A 17,358-nucleotide genomic window follows, 5' to 3' on the forward strand; every position below is an offset into this window, starting at 1 on the left:
GTTTTCAATGCAGACCTCGCAACGCAATGGTCGCTTAAAATCTTTAACGTTACCGCTCGGTATTATGCGTCTGCGTCTCTCCTCCATTAAATCTTGCTGATTTAAATGTCCGAGTCGCCGGTGCCACATCTCCATTGCATTGATGCGCTGAGATTTCGTTGCACCCTCGTCCGTAACCATGGCTCGATCTGGAAGGCTCTTCTGCTCTATGTAATATAGGCCGTCCCTGCGACTGTGACGGGACTTTACGCGTCATTTGGAAAAAATACGAACTCGCGAAACTTGATGTAATGTTGCGTACAACTGTTAGCTCTGTCGTGACTTACGCCGTAGCTGAAGATAAGGAACGAACTGAGTGATGTTACGCGAGTCTTGACTTTCGAAATACAGAAGTGTTCTTCATTTTTGCGAAGGGTTTATAAAGGTCGGTATTGCTGTAGAGTGGGGATGGTTTGGTTTGAGGCCTGATGTCTGACTCAGATGTTGTTGCTGCTAGGTGGTGATGTGAAGAATCCTGATTCGATTGTTTGTAGTGCGGATGGTATCACACGAGTGGCGACCAGCTTGCCTTTGCTCTCTGCATCGATGATTGTCGCTCGATCCTTCGTGAACAGTACCTTGTAACCACGATCCGTAATTTTTCCAACCGACAACAGGTTCGTTCGGAGATCCGGTACGTGCAAGGTTTCTTCCATCGTGAGGTTCTTTTCTGAACCCATTTGATCGACAACTATACGCACAGTTCCACTCGCGGTATTCGCGAGATTCAGTTTCCCGCATGGCCGTTTATCGATCTTTTCAAAACGGTTTAGATTTTTGCAGAAATGAGATGTGCTACCGCTATCCAAACACCATAATTCAGTTTTGTCCGAATTCTGAAGTGTATAAAGAAAAATCGCTACTAGCACTACCGGTCGAATGTTTCGAGTTCATAGGATTTTTGCGATTGACGAGTGCAGGACGCTTTTCATGGAGTTTCTCTTGCACTCTTTGCAACTGCTGAACGTATCTATCCGCAGTAATCGTAGGGTATAGCCGAATAAGGGGGTCAAATGTGCCCTTGAACCAAATTTGACATACGATGGATCCATCGATAGAGCATCAGAAAAAAACATTTTGTGCCAAATTTCAACCCTCTATCTTGTTCGGAAGGGTAGTTATAGGAAAAATTCGGGTTAGAGAATTTGTGTCTATTTCCCCTATTTAATCGAGTAGGAACATTATGAAAAAAATTTGGTGCATTGTGGTTATCGAGATACATACGTGTTTGAGAATTTTTAAAAACTGCTCCATAATTGTTTTTGTGTATATTTTAGGTGAAAATATTTTTTAAATATTTTGTTAGAAATGTATCCGATAGGCGGCGCTGCGTGCGCCGTACGTGCGAACTTAGGTGTGCTGGACGCTCGCGGATACATTTCTAACACTTCCCCTTAAATTAAAAGTGAAAAACTTTGAATTTACAATCGGATTACCAAAAAAAACTTAATTAGTTAATCCTAACTCTTTGGAAAATTTTTCATGCTTTGGACCATTTAAAGCTTTGGTTAGTACATCGGCAACCATATCCTCTGTACATAGGTACTTGAAATTGACTTTGTTCTCACGCAATATTTCCCTTAAGAAGTGATGCCTTATTGCTATATGCTTAGTTCTTGCATGGTACACCGGATTTTGGACCAATTTCAACGCACTTGCGTTGTCGTTGTAGACTGTAACGTCCATACCAATCTGTATTCCAAGCTCTTCAAGAGTGTTAGATAGGTAAATGGCTTCCTTTGTAGCATCCGTGATGGCTGTGTATTCAGCCTTGGTTGATGATAACGCAACTGTCCGTTGCTTTCGTGACTCCCAGGTAATGGGGCTTCCAATAAAGAAAAAAACGTAACCGGTAAACGAACGTCGGTCGATTACGCAACTTCCCCAATAGGCATCCGTATAACCTGTCAATGAGTCGTTACCTGATTGATAAACTAAACAGTAATCATTAGTTCCCTTAAGGTACCTCAATACCCTTTTAGCGGCTTCCCAATGTCCCTTTCCGTAACAATTATTGAACTGGCTAAGATAACTTACTGCGTAGCTGATGTCAGGTCTAGATACCACGACAAGATACATCAGGCTACCTACCAACTTGCGAAAAGGGTACTGTTTGCTTTGAACTTCCGAATTTTCCTTTTCTAATGTAATCCCAGGTTCTAAGGGCGTCTTAACTGGGTTGGCCTCTACCATGTTGAACCTTTCAAGCAGCTTTTGTACATATCCTTTTTGGCTCAATTTAATCTTTCCCTTACCCAATGAAAACTCTATTCCTAAACAATATTTCAGGTTTCCCAAATCTTTAACCGAACGGAAAACTTTAGTTAGCCCATCCTTAATGTGTTTCATCTTCCTTGTGTCTCGACATAAGATCAAAATATCGTCAACGTAGACGACAGCCAATAACAACCCTTCTCCTTTGTCACGACGATACACGCAAGGGTCGAAATTTGATGGTTTCAATCCTAAAACTTTTAATTCCCTGTCCAGTTTCGCGTGTCACTGTCGACCAGCTTGCTTTAGGCCGTATATGGCTTTCTTTAGCTTGCAAACTTTGTTTCCGGACTCCACTTGCTCTAACATCTTCCTGGCCGTATCCTTCACAGAGTTTCCATTGTCTTCTGAATCCATAATTTTTCTCAATATGGTCTGCATGTTCCTGGGCATTTCCATATATATGTATTATATATATATTATAATCTATTCCAGGTCTTTGGCTATATCCCCTTGCAACTAACCTGGCTTTTCTTCGGTTTACTTCTCCGTTTTGTCCATACTTATTGGTCAATACCATGCGACAGTCCACGACATTTCTTCCTTCTGGGCGCTCGACCAAGTCCCAAACATCCTTTTCGAGCATAGATTTTATTTCATCGACCATTGCCGCAGTCCATTCATCTGCATCTGCGCCAGATGTGGCTACATCCAGGGGAATCTCACTTGCGTATTCTAAAAAATTCCTTTGGATATCTGCTCCTTCTGAATATTCCTTACGTGGTCTGCCCCGATTCCCAGTCTTTATGATTCGAGAGCGTCCACGGCCTCCCCTGGGTTTTCTGTTGTCTCCATATTCGCATTTGTCATCTTCAGTGTTTTCTTCATTCTTCTCTTTTACGAACTCTATTATGGAATCGTTGTGTTCACCTCTATTTGACGTATCCTCTTCTGTATTTCTATCTTGAATTGTATCTGTAAACTTTACATCGCGGCTAACCACGATCTTATTCGTGCTTGTGTCCAGAAGTCGATACCCTTTTGATTGCCCATCGAACCCTGCGAATCCTTTGCTTTGTGATCCAGTTTCTTCCTCAATTCCTTGGGCACATGCGCATAAACTTTCGTGCCAAAAATGTGCATATCCTTAAGGTTGGGTTTCATCCCACACCATCTTTCCATTGGGGTGATACCTGTAGCTTTGGTGGCTAATCGATTCTGTAGATAATTTGAGAAATAGACAGCCTCACCCCAGTATTTCCGTTCAAGTTCTGCATCAGTGAGCAAACACCTTGCCGTCTCCATGAGAGATCGATTTTTCCTTTCCGCTACACCGTTTTGTTCCGGTGTGTAACTGACTGTATATTGACACTTTATCCCTTGCTTCGTGAAGAAATCCTTTAACTCTTGATTGACGTACTCCGTACCTCGGTCTAATCTGAAAACTTTAGGGACTTTCCCAAATTTTGTCTTTATTTCTCGTACAAAATCCTTGATCCTGTCAGTCGTCTCAGATTTGTGACCTAATAGATATATTGTCGTATACCTGCTGAAATCGTCAATCAAAGTTAATACATATCGCTTCTGACCTGGAGTTCTTGTCTGCATCGGTCCGCATACATCGGTGTGTATTAAATCCAATACTGTTTCAGATTTACTGTCTGACTTCCGAGGGAAAGGTCTTCTAGTCATCTTCCCCTTTATGCAGGTGTCGCATACTTGCCGTAGTCCACAGTCTTTAATCTTTTCTCCCTCTATAATTTCTTTGGCTACCATCTCCTTTATTACTGCGAAGTACCTATGACCCAGCTTTCTGTGCCATGTGTGCTGGCAATCTGAAGAATGCTGGTTCATAACTGTAAGGGCTTTATTTACACTCTTTAATTTATACAAATCACTATATGATTCGGCCTTGACTACAACATTTCCTTTATTACTAATTGCACATGTCCCTTTGGTAAAGTTAACCTCATAACCCTTGTCGGTCAACCTTTTGACAGATATTAAGTTCTCCTTTAACGCTGGAACATAGAGTACATTCTTTATGTTAATGGCAAAAGGATTTCCTTGGGGGTTCTTGCACCAAAATTTTCCGTCTCCTCTACCCTCGACGTTTGCACAAGATCCATTTGCCAGCCTCACACTCTCATTATTGCACTTTTCTAGGTTAAGAAAGAAATTCTTATTATTTGACATGTGACTGGTGGCACCAGGATCAATGCACCAATCATCTTTATCCCAAGATGTGTTGCCAATGTCAGCATGAAAACAAACATCTCTCTAAGAGCCTGCACGTACACTTTCATTAACAACCTGACTAGCCTTCTGGTTTAACTTATTTGGATTTCTTTCTTTCCACTTTTGATATTTTATGCAATTTTTCTTTAAATGCCCTGACTTTTTGCAAAAGAAACAAGTATACGACCTTGACTGTTCCATAGTTCTTTCTGGTCCAGTTGCGTTCCTATGGGTCACCTTTAAAACTTTATCTTCCTCCTGAATTTCGTTTTTCAAATTCCGCCGTCTTGCTGCCTCATCGACCAATTTTCCTTTTACGAGTTCCAGGGTCAATTCATTTTCGTTTCGGGTTTCCAGTGCAGTAATGAGCGTCCCGAAAGAATCCGGAAGATTACTGAGCATAATCGATATAACGATTTTCTCCTTCAAGGTCTCCCCTATGGCGGAGAGCCGATCCACGAGGCTCAACATCTCATGAACGTATTTTTCCATGTCGCCGCCCTCGTCTAACTTTAGGTTAATAATTCTTTTAAGCAAATGTACCTGATTTGTCAAGGACGCTTTCTGGTGATATTTCCTTAGAGCTTCCCACGCTCCCTTAGCATCGACGGCTCCTTTAAAATGTATGAACTGATCGTCTTCCAATAAAAGTCCCATGATCGCTCTTGCCTGACCGTCAGCTTTAAGCCATTTTTCGCTTTCACCCGCAGGCTTTTCCTTGTTTATAGTATGCCATAGGTCCTCCTTGATTAACAGCAATTCGACCTTACTTCTCCATATTTCGTAATTCGTATTGTTTAACTTTGTAATTGTAAAACGTATGTCTGCCATTATGCAACGCCACGTGCACCTGGGCCCATAACCTATTAGATTACCGAACGTTATTGCGTTCGACGAACTCGAGGTTTGACGCTTTCTTAGTAATAGATACACTTTTATTCATAACTACAAAAGATACAAGTCTTAATAATACTAAGAAAAGAAAAACGGTGTATGGCATAACGGTCGTTCTGTTCGGTCTTCCTTGGTCTTTGTACAGAAACTTGTAATAATAGTTAGGAGAAGAAAATACTGTTTAATGTATTATTAAGACTTGTATCTTTTGTAGTTATGAATAAAAGTATATCTATTACTAAGAAAGCGTCAAACCTCGAGTTAGTCGAACGCAATAACGTTCGGTAATCTAATATATTTTAAATAGATTTTCATTGTTATACAGGGTGCTCGGCCACCCCTGGGAAAAATTTTAATGGGAGATTCTAGAGGCCAAAATAAGACGAAAATCAAGAATACCAATTTGTTGATGGCGGCTTCGTTAAAAAATTTGTAGCGGCCATTGTATAGCCACTACGCCCATGCCAGAGTATGAATGGTAATGGAATGCAAGGCTAGTTTTAAGCTTTCTATTTTTCCATTTTCCCAGGGACTCGGGCGAGCCTGGTCGTCCTGTAAACACTTGGCGACCAGAGCCGTACGAGGCGCCTGTTTTCCTTCAAGGTTTCGCCTGGGCCTCGGACCACACCTCTTTCACTCGCTAAACTTTTCCTACGCTAAATATTTTTCAGTTTCGTTTTTCCATCTTTCTGTCCTATCTCTTTTTCTCTCCCTTTGTCTATTAGGGTAAGGGATGTATATAGGGAGTAGATTTTAAGAAAGGATGCACAGTCTGTTAGAGACGTTGTCGATAGCCAGTCCGTTGAGGACGTCGTAAAGTCAGTCTGGTAAAGACGTCGTCGCGATTCGCATTCACAATCAGTATTAACTTAACCTCCGTGTGGTAGCGTATGCCCCACACCACCATCACTCGCGTGTTAATAATAAACAGTAATAATTGTGGGGTAGTCTGGTTGTGTGATCATTTTACCTCCTAGCCCCCTCAAATTATTAACAATTAAATTAAAAAATTTCAAATCGTTCTAAAAAAATTATTTCCGATTGCAAGGGTCGATTATAATCATTTTTGATGAATAGATATACCCCGGAAATCCTACCCAGTTTGGAGAAAAAAATTCGAGAAGGTGTGAAATTTGTCGACAAAATTAAAAAATTTCAAATCGTTTTGGAAAAATTATTTTCGGTTGCAGGGGTCAATTACAATCATTTTTGGTGAATAGACATACCCCCGAAATTCTACTCAGTTTCGAGAAAAAAATTCCTTACCGAAAATATAATTTCTGGCCAGAAATGTCTGCCCGAATTTTCATGGGAATCTTTAAAACGTCATAACTTCTGAACGGATTGGACGATTTTAATGTTTAAAAAAGCAAACTACGCGTATTTTGATGGAGAATATGTACAAATCGCAAAAATATTCGAAAAGTTGGTCTTTGAGCCCGCAAAATGAGAAAAACCCCATAAAAATGGTCCAATTTTCAAACAGCCATAACTCCTACAATTGTGAATATATTTCAATGAAACTTTTTTCTGAAGTAGAGCTCATGGGTACCTACAAAAAACTATTAGACAACTTTTCTGTAGGGTGTCAAACAAAATTACTAAAAATCGAAAACGAATTTTTAAGAAAAATTGATCTGGCGAAAAAAAAAAATTTCAAATCGTTCTAAAAAAATTATTTTTAGTTGCAGGGGTCAATTACAATCATTTTTGGTGAATACACATACCCCCCAAATCCTATCCACTTTCGAAAAAAAAATTCTTTACCGAAAATATACTGTGTGGCCGGAAATGTTTCTATAAATTTTTTAACGAAGCCTCAATCAACAAATTAGTATCCTTGATTTTCGTCTTATTTTTGCCTCTAGAATCTCCCATTAAAATTTTTCCCAGGTGTGGTCGAACACCCTGTATAGGGCCAAAGGGCTAGAGTGGGGAGAAGTACGCTACGCGGACGTTACAGTACTATTTGCCATAGGGGACAAAAGGCGCTGTTGTCATTTGTTTTTCGGTGTTCTGTTTCATTGCGCGCGCAGCATGGTGGCGTGCCGCCATGCCGAGTTTGTTCGTCGCACGCGCAGCATCGTGGCGTGCCGCCATTCCGAGTTTGTTCGCCGCGTGTGTAGCATCGTGGCGTAGCGTCGCACCGAACAAAGACCGCGTTGTGCGTGTTAATTACTATATCTGTTTAAATAATTAAAATTGTTACCCCACTGTCGTGGAGTACAGCTTCTCATTGGAGTGACACAGCACCCTGGCATTCTTGACGCTCTCCTCCCTTGGCCGCAATTTTATCGTGTGGACACAAGAGCCGGATCAACAAGTTGTCGACATGAGGCTACAGGCGTTCTAACCCCACGTTGGACACCACAGATCCACGCCGGCAGTGCTACCTGAAGCTTATTTGCCAAGCCGTCACGCTGCCCCCGGAAGCGGAATAAATCAAGTAAGTCTAGGGAAATTTTCCTTTATCAATGCGGATAGAATTTCGATGTAGCAGTTTTTATCATTTATCCGCTTCGCGACCACGTGCGAGACATCCCGCGACACGGTATTTGTTGTACGACGCCACGGACGAAATATCTCGTGTGTATTATTTACCAAGGTAGGAGTTCTGGTTTGAAGAAAAATCAATTTACAAAATATCTTAGCAAATAATAAAGGACACACATGTTATTTTTAAGAACAGTTTCGTTTATTTTTCGGTAATTATTTAGAAAAGGGGGGTCTCACCGATTTCGATGATTTTTTATGGTGTAGAAATTAACATTTTGAACAACTTTCCTAAACAGGGTGTTCCGCTACCCGTGGGAAAAATTTTGATGGGGTATTCTAGAAACCAAAATAATTAAATTCAAAAATTTCAAAACGTTCTGGAAAAATTATTTTCGGTTGCGGGGATCAATTACAATCATTTTTGGTCATTACAAGTACTCCCGAAATTCTGCGCATTTTCGAGAAAAAAATTCGGTAATTATTTAGATTACGAACGGTACTTCCGATTTCAATGATTTTTGAATATGTTATAGAAATCAACATTTTGAACAACTTTTTCCTATACATATAACCGCCGCTCGGCCTTAGTTTTCGAGATATTTTCGAAAAACTGTCGGAACTAATACATTAAATTATGGCTGATCGTGTTCATCCGTGTTACACTTCACGCGTTAGTTGCGATCGCCGTTTTTCTATTGTTCTGCAGGCAGCAGCACACCGACGAACATATACACATATATAACGGGTGGGCTTAAAAATCAAATTTAACTAATTTTAGTGATTTTGAATGGAAGTTTATGTCCGGTCGTCCGTAATCTAAATAATTACCAAAAATTCAATACGTGACGAACTTTAAACGTTAATAACTTTTTAACAAAGCTTCCACCAACAAATTGGAATTCTTGATTTTCGTTTTATTTTGGCCTCTATAATCTCCTATTAAAATGTTTTCCCAGGGGTGGCCGAACACACTGTATAGATATCCTGTTTCCTTCAACCGAACGACATGTGTCCCTGTATAAATTTATAAAGTAAGTCGGTCAAGTAGGAAGAATATGAATATATTGGTAAAAATATTCCCCCTACCTTTATGTCCTGTGTATTGGATAATATAGACTTACATTCTTTTACCGCTGAATTCGAAATTCTGAACTAAAGTACAGGACTCGTCAAAAACGTTTTTTATTCTTTTTATAACTCTGGTTTATAAAAAACAACCAATTCAATTCAGTTGCAAGAATGCATAAGAGATAAAACTGCATAAAGACTTTTTAAGCATGAGAGATAAAACTTACAGGGGCTTTAATAGAAAATTTTAAAACAAAATGTTAAGACTTACCTTTTGTAAAAACCGACGATATTGACTGTGCGTGCAAATCGTCCTACGTTCTGGCCCGGTGCAGTAAAACACGTGCATCGATCTATGTTATGTACGTTCCTCGCGTGCTACTTTCTCGATCTATACTTTTGCATAAAAATTTTCGACTTGCATTTGTAACTATTACGTGTAGCATCATGTGCAAACTCTTGGAAAATCACTCCTACTCCTCATTTGGACAGAATTTTGACTTTCCTGATTTTAGCGAGAAGTCGTTTTTCTGTTCGGGGAACACAGATCCTGGTAGATTTTCGACGTGCGATTGTAAGTATTATGCGTAGCAACATTTACAAACTCGTACAAAGTCACTTCTACTTCCCTTTTGGACATAATTTCGACTTTCATGATTTTACTGTAAAGTCGTTTTCCTTCTCGTGGAATACAGATGCTAGTAACATTCATCGTGAATTTGTAGGTATCACGTGTAGCAATCTCTGCAAACTCCTAGAAAATCACTCGTACGTCTCGTTTGGACAGAATTTTGACTTTCATGATTTTAGCGAGAAGTCGTTTTTCTGCTCGGGGAACACGGATCCTGTTAAGTATATGAAAAGAAACGAAGTTTCAATTAAAATGCTTGATATTTATGCACATTTATCTGCTTCAGAAGAATCCATAATTTATTGCTTATAAATATCGTTTAAAAAAAAATGATAATTTTGAAACTCTAATGCCGTAGAAAGTAACAAGGAAACACGCGTTCACTGTTCGACACGCTTAAGTTCAAACTGATCAAATGTGACATCCTAAGTACTTATCTTTTTCAGGTAAAAAGTTATTTTGCCTGCAATGAGTTTGACTAAACTGGCTTTTGGCCAGCTAGATCGGGCAAATACCCCACTGTGGCGTTCGTCGTAAATGCAAATATAGCGTTGCCTGTTATTGTTAATATGAATTAAACAACATGTCATATAAAAAGCAAAGAATAATTACAAAACAAAGTATTATTAAAATATTAAGTTTAATTGATACCTGTGGATATTTCGTTTTTGACATGTACTTTCAGATCCTCGTTCATTTTTGGTATGATTGTTCGAGAAAAAGGGTCCGTGAAGGAATTTTATATTTTGGTTCTGCAAAGTTCATTAACGTTCGGAATCCATCGTCATCGACGAGACTATACGGTTGCAAATCTCGTGCCATCATGCGTGCAATTCCATACGTTAATTGTTGGGCTGTGGTTGAATTTTCGTCCAAATACGACGTATTTTTTTCTCTGTTAGGATCAGCTTCGGTTGATGTTGACGTCGATCTCGAATTAATTATTGCACTATGCATTGTTCTTAAACGACGTAGAAGAGAACTTGTGTTACTGTGTTTGATTTTGTATTCTTTATTGCAAATATTGCACTGGGCTGTGGTAGGATTTAATTTTTGAAAATGATTCCAAACGTCACTTCTAAAACGATTGGGATTACATTGAACTTTCACTGATACGACTAGAAGACGCAGTAATCACATTTTCCTCATCACCGCTCATATAATATAACAGAATATATAAATAAGAAAAAATGAAAAAAAAATAAAATATATAAAGGTAAACAACAGGAACAATGTTAGGTTTTATTATTTTTAGACGACAAGCAAATTACTTTGTTACTGTTACAACGGCTCACGACTTACTTCGAGAGCATTCCTCACGACGCAATACATATTTACATACATACCTACATACATACCTACATACATACATACATACATACATACATACATACATACATGGTTGATATACATATTTGGACAATAGATGTCACGCGTCTGTTTATTTTGTACGTAGATCGCGTAATACCTTATCGATTTCAGTTATCCTTAACAAACAAGATAAAATAATAAAATAAAATAATGGAATAAAACAATAATCAATAAAAATAAAATACCACAATAGAGCTGAGTAAATATAAAAAAATTCTATGTTGCTTTGACCACGATTAACTAAAGACTGAAGATTGAGCTTCAACTATGCATCGTCGATTCGTCAACCCAAAGCTGAAAAAAGCTCTTAAAAGCTATTTTAAATAATAATAGTTAATTTTAATAACAAGATGTTTGACGGGTAGCTCAAGTCTTTCGCGGTTTAATCGACGAACTCTGCTTACAAAGCTAACCGAGACAGACCAGTACGGACCTCGCGATTTTACAACTGACTACACCGTCCTAGCTTAATTTTTGAGTTTTCAACATATGTTGAAGTGTTGACTTGCTTTACGGACTTCCGTGTGCAGGTTTCTGAGAAAAACAGAAGAATTCGATGACTATGTTGACTTGCTTTGCGGACTTTGATTAATGGAATTTTCGATTTTTTCCAAAAGTACTTTGAAACTATGAATGGTCATTCTGAAGTATTGGAAGAATTTTTCCTCATTATCCATTAATTGTTTGTATAATGTCCAATATCCCCCATCAATTTTTCTTCTTTTTAACATTTTGAGCACTGAAAAACGACGTTTTCTTACTTTTCTTTCTTCCTCTTCATCTAATAATAATGCTACGCAGCATAGATCTTCTATGGATAAGTGTGAAAACATTTCCAACTTCTTATGATTCACAATCACAGTTTAAACACTTTCCACGACTGTCGTTACCGAACGTAAACTGGTGACTGGTCCATAGTGAGTGTTTCGGCCACGAACAAATATTCGAAATGTTGAAGGGAAAGGAATGAATTCTTGCGGAAACTAAAACTGCTTTGCAGTCCGCGAGTACTTTCCGGGTGCAGATTTCTGAGAAAAATAAAGGAATTCGGTGAAAATGCTGATTCTAAGGAAGTGTCAAATATTCGCGGTTAAGGGGTTACGCCGCCCTGAGGCGGCCGAAATGACATCAAAGTTTACGAATTTTTTTCTACGAAACTATGAATGTGACAATTATTTGATTATTATTTATAGTTAGGGCATACATTAAAGAACATATTGTGTAAATTTGACAGAAAAATATTAAAAAATGGCCGAGTTATCCGTTATCCTGCAAAACTCCTCCGTCAGGACGCGTGCAGTCGGTGTAACGGATTGTGATGCCCAGGATTATCTGAAAAGAAAAAACCCATGATTTTATTGTTTATTGATAAAATATCTATCGTGTAGCATAGGGGTTTAGAGAAAAAACCATTTTTGTACAAATGCGAGCAATATGAAAATGAACATTAAATTTTTACCAAAAAAAGCAAAATTCAAACAATTACTATAAACAATTGGGATATGGTATCAAAAAAATCCTACGCTACATGATAGATAATGTTATTAGAATTATTTGTATCAAAAAGGGTATAGCCGAATAAGGGGGTCAAATGTGCCCCCAAACCGAATTGAACGAATGATAGGTCATTCGATAGCTTATCCAAAAAAAACCATGTGTGCAAATTTTTAACTTGAAATCTCGACCGTGGGGGTAGTAATGGGGTGAAAACGAAAATCATGTTTTTGAACAATTTCTCTTAACCTACTGAGTAAAAAAATGTAAAAAAATTCAGAGACACTTCGGGTACTGGGACACATATTTTGGAAGATTTTCAGATTTTTTGATTGAAGAATCAGGTAGTAAAAAATAAAAAACCGCAAAAAATGCCGAAAAATGCCAATTACGTATCGAAGGAGGCCCGGAACTACTTTTATACTTTTACAGTAAACACGTATTGCTATTACTATTATTCTCAATTTTTTTCAGATTTTTCATTTTGGTGCGCCGCAGTGAAAAAAAATAAAAACCGATTTTTTCCTCATTTTCTGCGTATTAGAGTAACTTACACGTTGAATTTTTATGCATTCAATATACGAGTGTTTTGTACACTGTTTAATGTTTCTACACTAAACAGAATTACATAACAATTGAAAGAAATAAAGTAAACCAACCGTTGAGCGCAACATATCCTAAAAAATCAACGATGTTTTCAACGACGTCGTTGGCGCAGCGTTAGAGCGTCCGCCTGTGGAACCGCTGGAAGTTTTTTTACCGTAGGTTCGAGTCTCTCTTTGGGACATAATTTTTTTTTATTCGTTATTTTTTTCCCCAAATTCTAACTATATAACAATGGTTTATATTTATTTATAAATATTCTAAAGGCATTTTATAAATATTTTAACCTGAAATATCTATAAATATAATTTTGGAGCGATTTTTGCATAGGATGATTTTCTTATCTCCACATCATTTAAAAATAACTTCAAAAAAATTAAGGATACATATTGTTAAACTATAGCAATATTTAATATACTGTTAAAATCTTTAATAAACTGTTTTTTATTTTTTACTACCTGATTCTTCAATCAAAAAATCTGAAAATCTTCCAAAATATGTGTCCCAGTACCCGAAGTGTCTCTGAATTTTTTTACATTTTTTTACTCAGTAGGTTAAGAGAAATTGTTCAAAAACATGATTTTCGTTTTCACCCCATTACTACCCCCACGGTCGAGATTTCAAGTTAAAAATTTGCACACATGGTTTTTTTGGATAAGCTATCGAATGACCTATCATTCGTTCAATTCGGTTTGGGGGCACATTTGACCCCCTTATTCGGCTATACCCTTTGAAGTAAATCGGACGTATAGTTTCCGAGATTTTTTATACACCAGTTGTAAAAATGTAGTTTCGAGAAAAACGGAAAAGAAGGAAAAGTGCAACTTTAACAGATAGAGAAAACGATTTTCGTGTTACCTTCAATCGGCAATGCCTGGGCCATACAATGTGTCTCTTCCGCAGCAAAAGTGATGTCTTCAGATTCTTTTTGAGCTGCCCGTTTTTGTTTCCTAGCCTCTTTTGTTGCTTGCTGCGCTCTTAGATTCGCAACTGTGATGCGTTGCGTGTCCCATTTTTGACAGGCTTCTTGCGCGTTCGGTCCAATTTTTAAATTCATAGTTTGCATGATGAGTAATATATTTTTATATCCATCATTGAATATATTTATTGCAATGTGAGTTGCGATTTCGACAATTTTTGCACCACTGGAAGTGACCATAGACCAAATGAGAGCGTTCACGCTTTCATTGCTATTTTGAGTGAAACCTCCCAAACAACGTTCTAATAATTCGTTGCTACTTAATTTTTCATACACAGGTCGAATAGCTTGTTGAACATCTTCTGAAATTGGGTCCGAGTGTGTGTAATTTTCCAGAGATTCGTGAGCTTTCGCTTTCTGCCATGAACACCAGGAATCTTTCCCAATAGGGCATTTCTCATGTTGGGGATTCCTGTCAGTGGAAATTTTATGGTAGAAGGTGGCCCAGATTGCATTCTTCATTTCTTCCATTGAATTTGAATTCTTTCTGATGGCAAGGCCATAGTAAACGGTTAATTCGTCAATAAGTTTGGCAGTTAGTTTACCTCTACCACCAAGACCTTTATTTTCTTTCTTCACTTTACGAAGTTGCGCACCCATTCGTTTTTGGACGTGGCCAATACATTCTTTTTTTTTTACAGTGATATCACCATACGGTTTCGAATCTACAATCCCTTTGTACGTTTTACTATCTCCGTCGCCGATATAATTAGTATATCTTATGTCATATTTTTCCTCAGATGCTGCAAACATTTCTGTTACCGCATCAACTTCCATCTTTCCTGCTGATCCGTCATGATTCGCTGAACATTGCTCACTATGTTTTTCTTTCTACTTGTAGTATTCCTCAGTATCGTCATACTTTTCCCAAAATTCACAAGTTTTGCAATAGCGTGATTTTATTACCGCATCTATTACTTTGCCGGTATAATGAGCAATGATGGTTGCTACGCCGAAAAGAGAAGAAAATCCCCGTTTCCTCCAAGTTCCGTCTCCTGAAACGGTTATTCCTCCCGAATTACCCTTTTGTGAATTTACCTCTTTTTCTGCATTCATAGCATTCTTCATAGATAATTCACACACACTTTTCGCGGCGGTATGAATATTATCAACTATTTTATCATAAAATGAACGAAACACAGGTTTCGGCATGTCCATTATTCCGCAGAATTTGTCTATTCCCGCCAAACCAAGTCCAAGTAGTCTAAAAGCAAAAGCAATTCTTCTATTCACATCGTATGCTTTCCCATCGATGAGAGGACTTGAATTTATATAGACAGGTCGGCACGATTCACATGTCATATTGATTTTAAAACCAAGTCCACGAATAGCAGATTCAGTGAATTTCACTTTGCCATTACACACGCTACATTTCACTGCTCCACTAATAGCCGAGAAAACTGCTAGAAAATTTAGTATGCGGTAGCCAAACGTTGCGTCAACTATTATGTCGACATCTTCAGTCGCTTTCAATTTTTTCGCTGACGTACTCGTGCTGGCTTCCTCACTTTCCATCAAATAGCGATTTACAGGATGATGTTTCCTTTTCGAGATTATAGAAGCACGTCCAGTGTGTTTCCTCGAACCCTTCTGATCGCGATATACACGTTTTGGCATTGTGGAAATAAAACTGAGACTTTTTCCAAACTTCTAAGCACGATGTTCACTTTGACGATACGCTCGAAAGACTGAGCGAATCTTTACGAACGTTTGCCTTACACCAATGCACTTTGAAATGACCCTACTATGTCCCAAGGGTCCCCTGCCGTAGCCTGGAAATATGAACAATAGAAAAGACCCAGGTAATCCCTCCGTGAAACGGATGGTCGCTACCTGCTCCGAAACGGCAGCTGCCACATGACGTTCCAAGCACTGTAACTTTGCTATTATTGGGAGCTGTTGCATCCGGCATGTCTTAAATTATTAACTGAACTCCAAATTAAAGGAAAATTAAAAAAAAAAAACGATTTTTTTTTAATCTCAGGGTGGCGTAACCCCTTAATGACTCGTTCGTCGGGACGTAACATCCCTCTTATTTTTCCATTTTAAACTGGTTATTCCTTGTTCATTTTCTTTTGCAATGATTTCTCCCCGTTTGAATTTTTTTGATATTGCTGCGGATTTCCTCGTCGATTTGAACGTAATGTTCCTACTAAGTGAATATTTTTATTGATTAATTTTTCCGCTAATTCTAAGCTTATGTGCCAGTTGTCAGTGTATAGTGTGTGAGTAGGTGAATAAGGAGAGTCTAAGCCATGCTCTCCAGAGGGGGGTACGGGAGGGGGCACCAGAGTGGGGGGGTCGGTAATTATTAACGACGGTTGGTAATTGGTATCAACGGTTGGTAAAAAAGAAAAAGGTAATTGCCAGAGGTCGGTAAAAGAGAAGGAAAAGAAATTATATATCTCTGGTAAAAAAAGAAGAGGTAATTATCAGAAGTCGGTAAGGAGGAGGTGGGGAAAGAAATTAGTTGTCGTCAGCTATTTTAACAAAATGATATATTTAATTGTTTTTTAAATTACCTTGAACACGTGGAAAAACGCAACCTCTACAAAACGTATAACATTGCAATCGCAGACGATGCAACCGGATGTAGATAACATTCTTCGCGGCACAAATCATTTTTTTACGTACACACTATACACAATAATTTTAACATTGCAATCGTGGACACAGATTTTATAATATATCGAGAGCCTTAAGAGAGGGGGGGGGGAAATTAGATGCTTTTTTTATGATTTAAAATATGCTATTTTGTTAAAGTCACGAATGATTGTATTACAAAACATTACTTTTATGGATCCATGAATTGTGCGAGTTATTGAGTCCTAGCCATTTTACGTACACATTGTTCCCTTTTTTACGCAAATCTTTTTTAACCAGATACACGTCGGAATTAGCAACACGTTGCAATTCATGTTCATAGAATCCTCCGGCAATTGGTTTTCCATAAACATCTTTCAGCAGATACGTGGCGAGATTAATTTTCTATACCTCGGCGATTGTAAATATTTCAGTGCTCCAATTCGGTGTGTAACCTTTTTCAAAAATTGTCTTAAATTTGCTCACATGTACCGCATCTCCCACTTTGAATCGTGCGGGAGTGGCAATTTTTACGTGATTATATACCGTTGTTAAGAGTTTGGCGGCGTTTGTGGTGTAACGTCAATTGGTTGCATACCGATAGTTCGATGCTTTCTCCCGTTGTAATTTGAGACGAGATGCTGCAGCGAGTCGATCCATTTACAATTTCCATTAAGCGCAAACAGTTACCATATGTCGTTTTTGAGTGCACGATTGAAGGTCGATTTATACTATCCGTTTACGGCAC

The 17,358-nt window shown here is 38.3% G+C and overlaps 1 protein-coding gene across 1 annotated transcript; it reads right to left on the reverse strand.

Moving 5' to 3' along the window:
- Nucleotides 1-10,058: 10,058 nt before the first annotated feature.
- LOC143342005 (uncharacterized) lies at nt 10,059-14,853 on the reverse strand. Its single transcript, XM_076765486.1, has 2 exons — nt 13,907-14,853; nt 10,059-10,135 (listed from the first exon to the last, which is right to left on the reverse strand). Exons 1-2 carry the CDS (start codon nt 14,802-14,804, stop codon nt 10,059-10,061), a joined length of 975 nt encoding a protein of 324 aa, XP_076621601.1. The 5' UTR covers nt 14,805-14,853.
- Between the last annotated feature and the right edge of the window lie 2,505 nt (nt 14,854-17,358).

This window comes from Colletes latitarsis, chromosome 5, assembly GCF_051014445.1.
Source record: "Colletes latitarsis isolate SP2378_abdomen chromosome 5, iyColLati1, whole genome shotgun sequence".
Taxonomy (NCBI): Eukaryota; Metazoa; Arthropoda; class Insecta; order Hymenoptera; family Colletidae; genus Colletes; species Colletes latitarsis.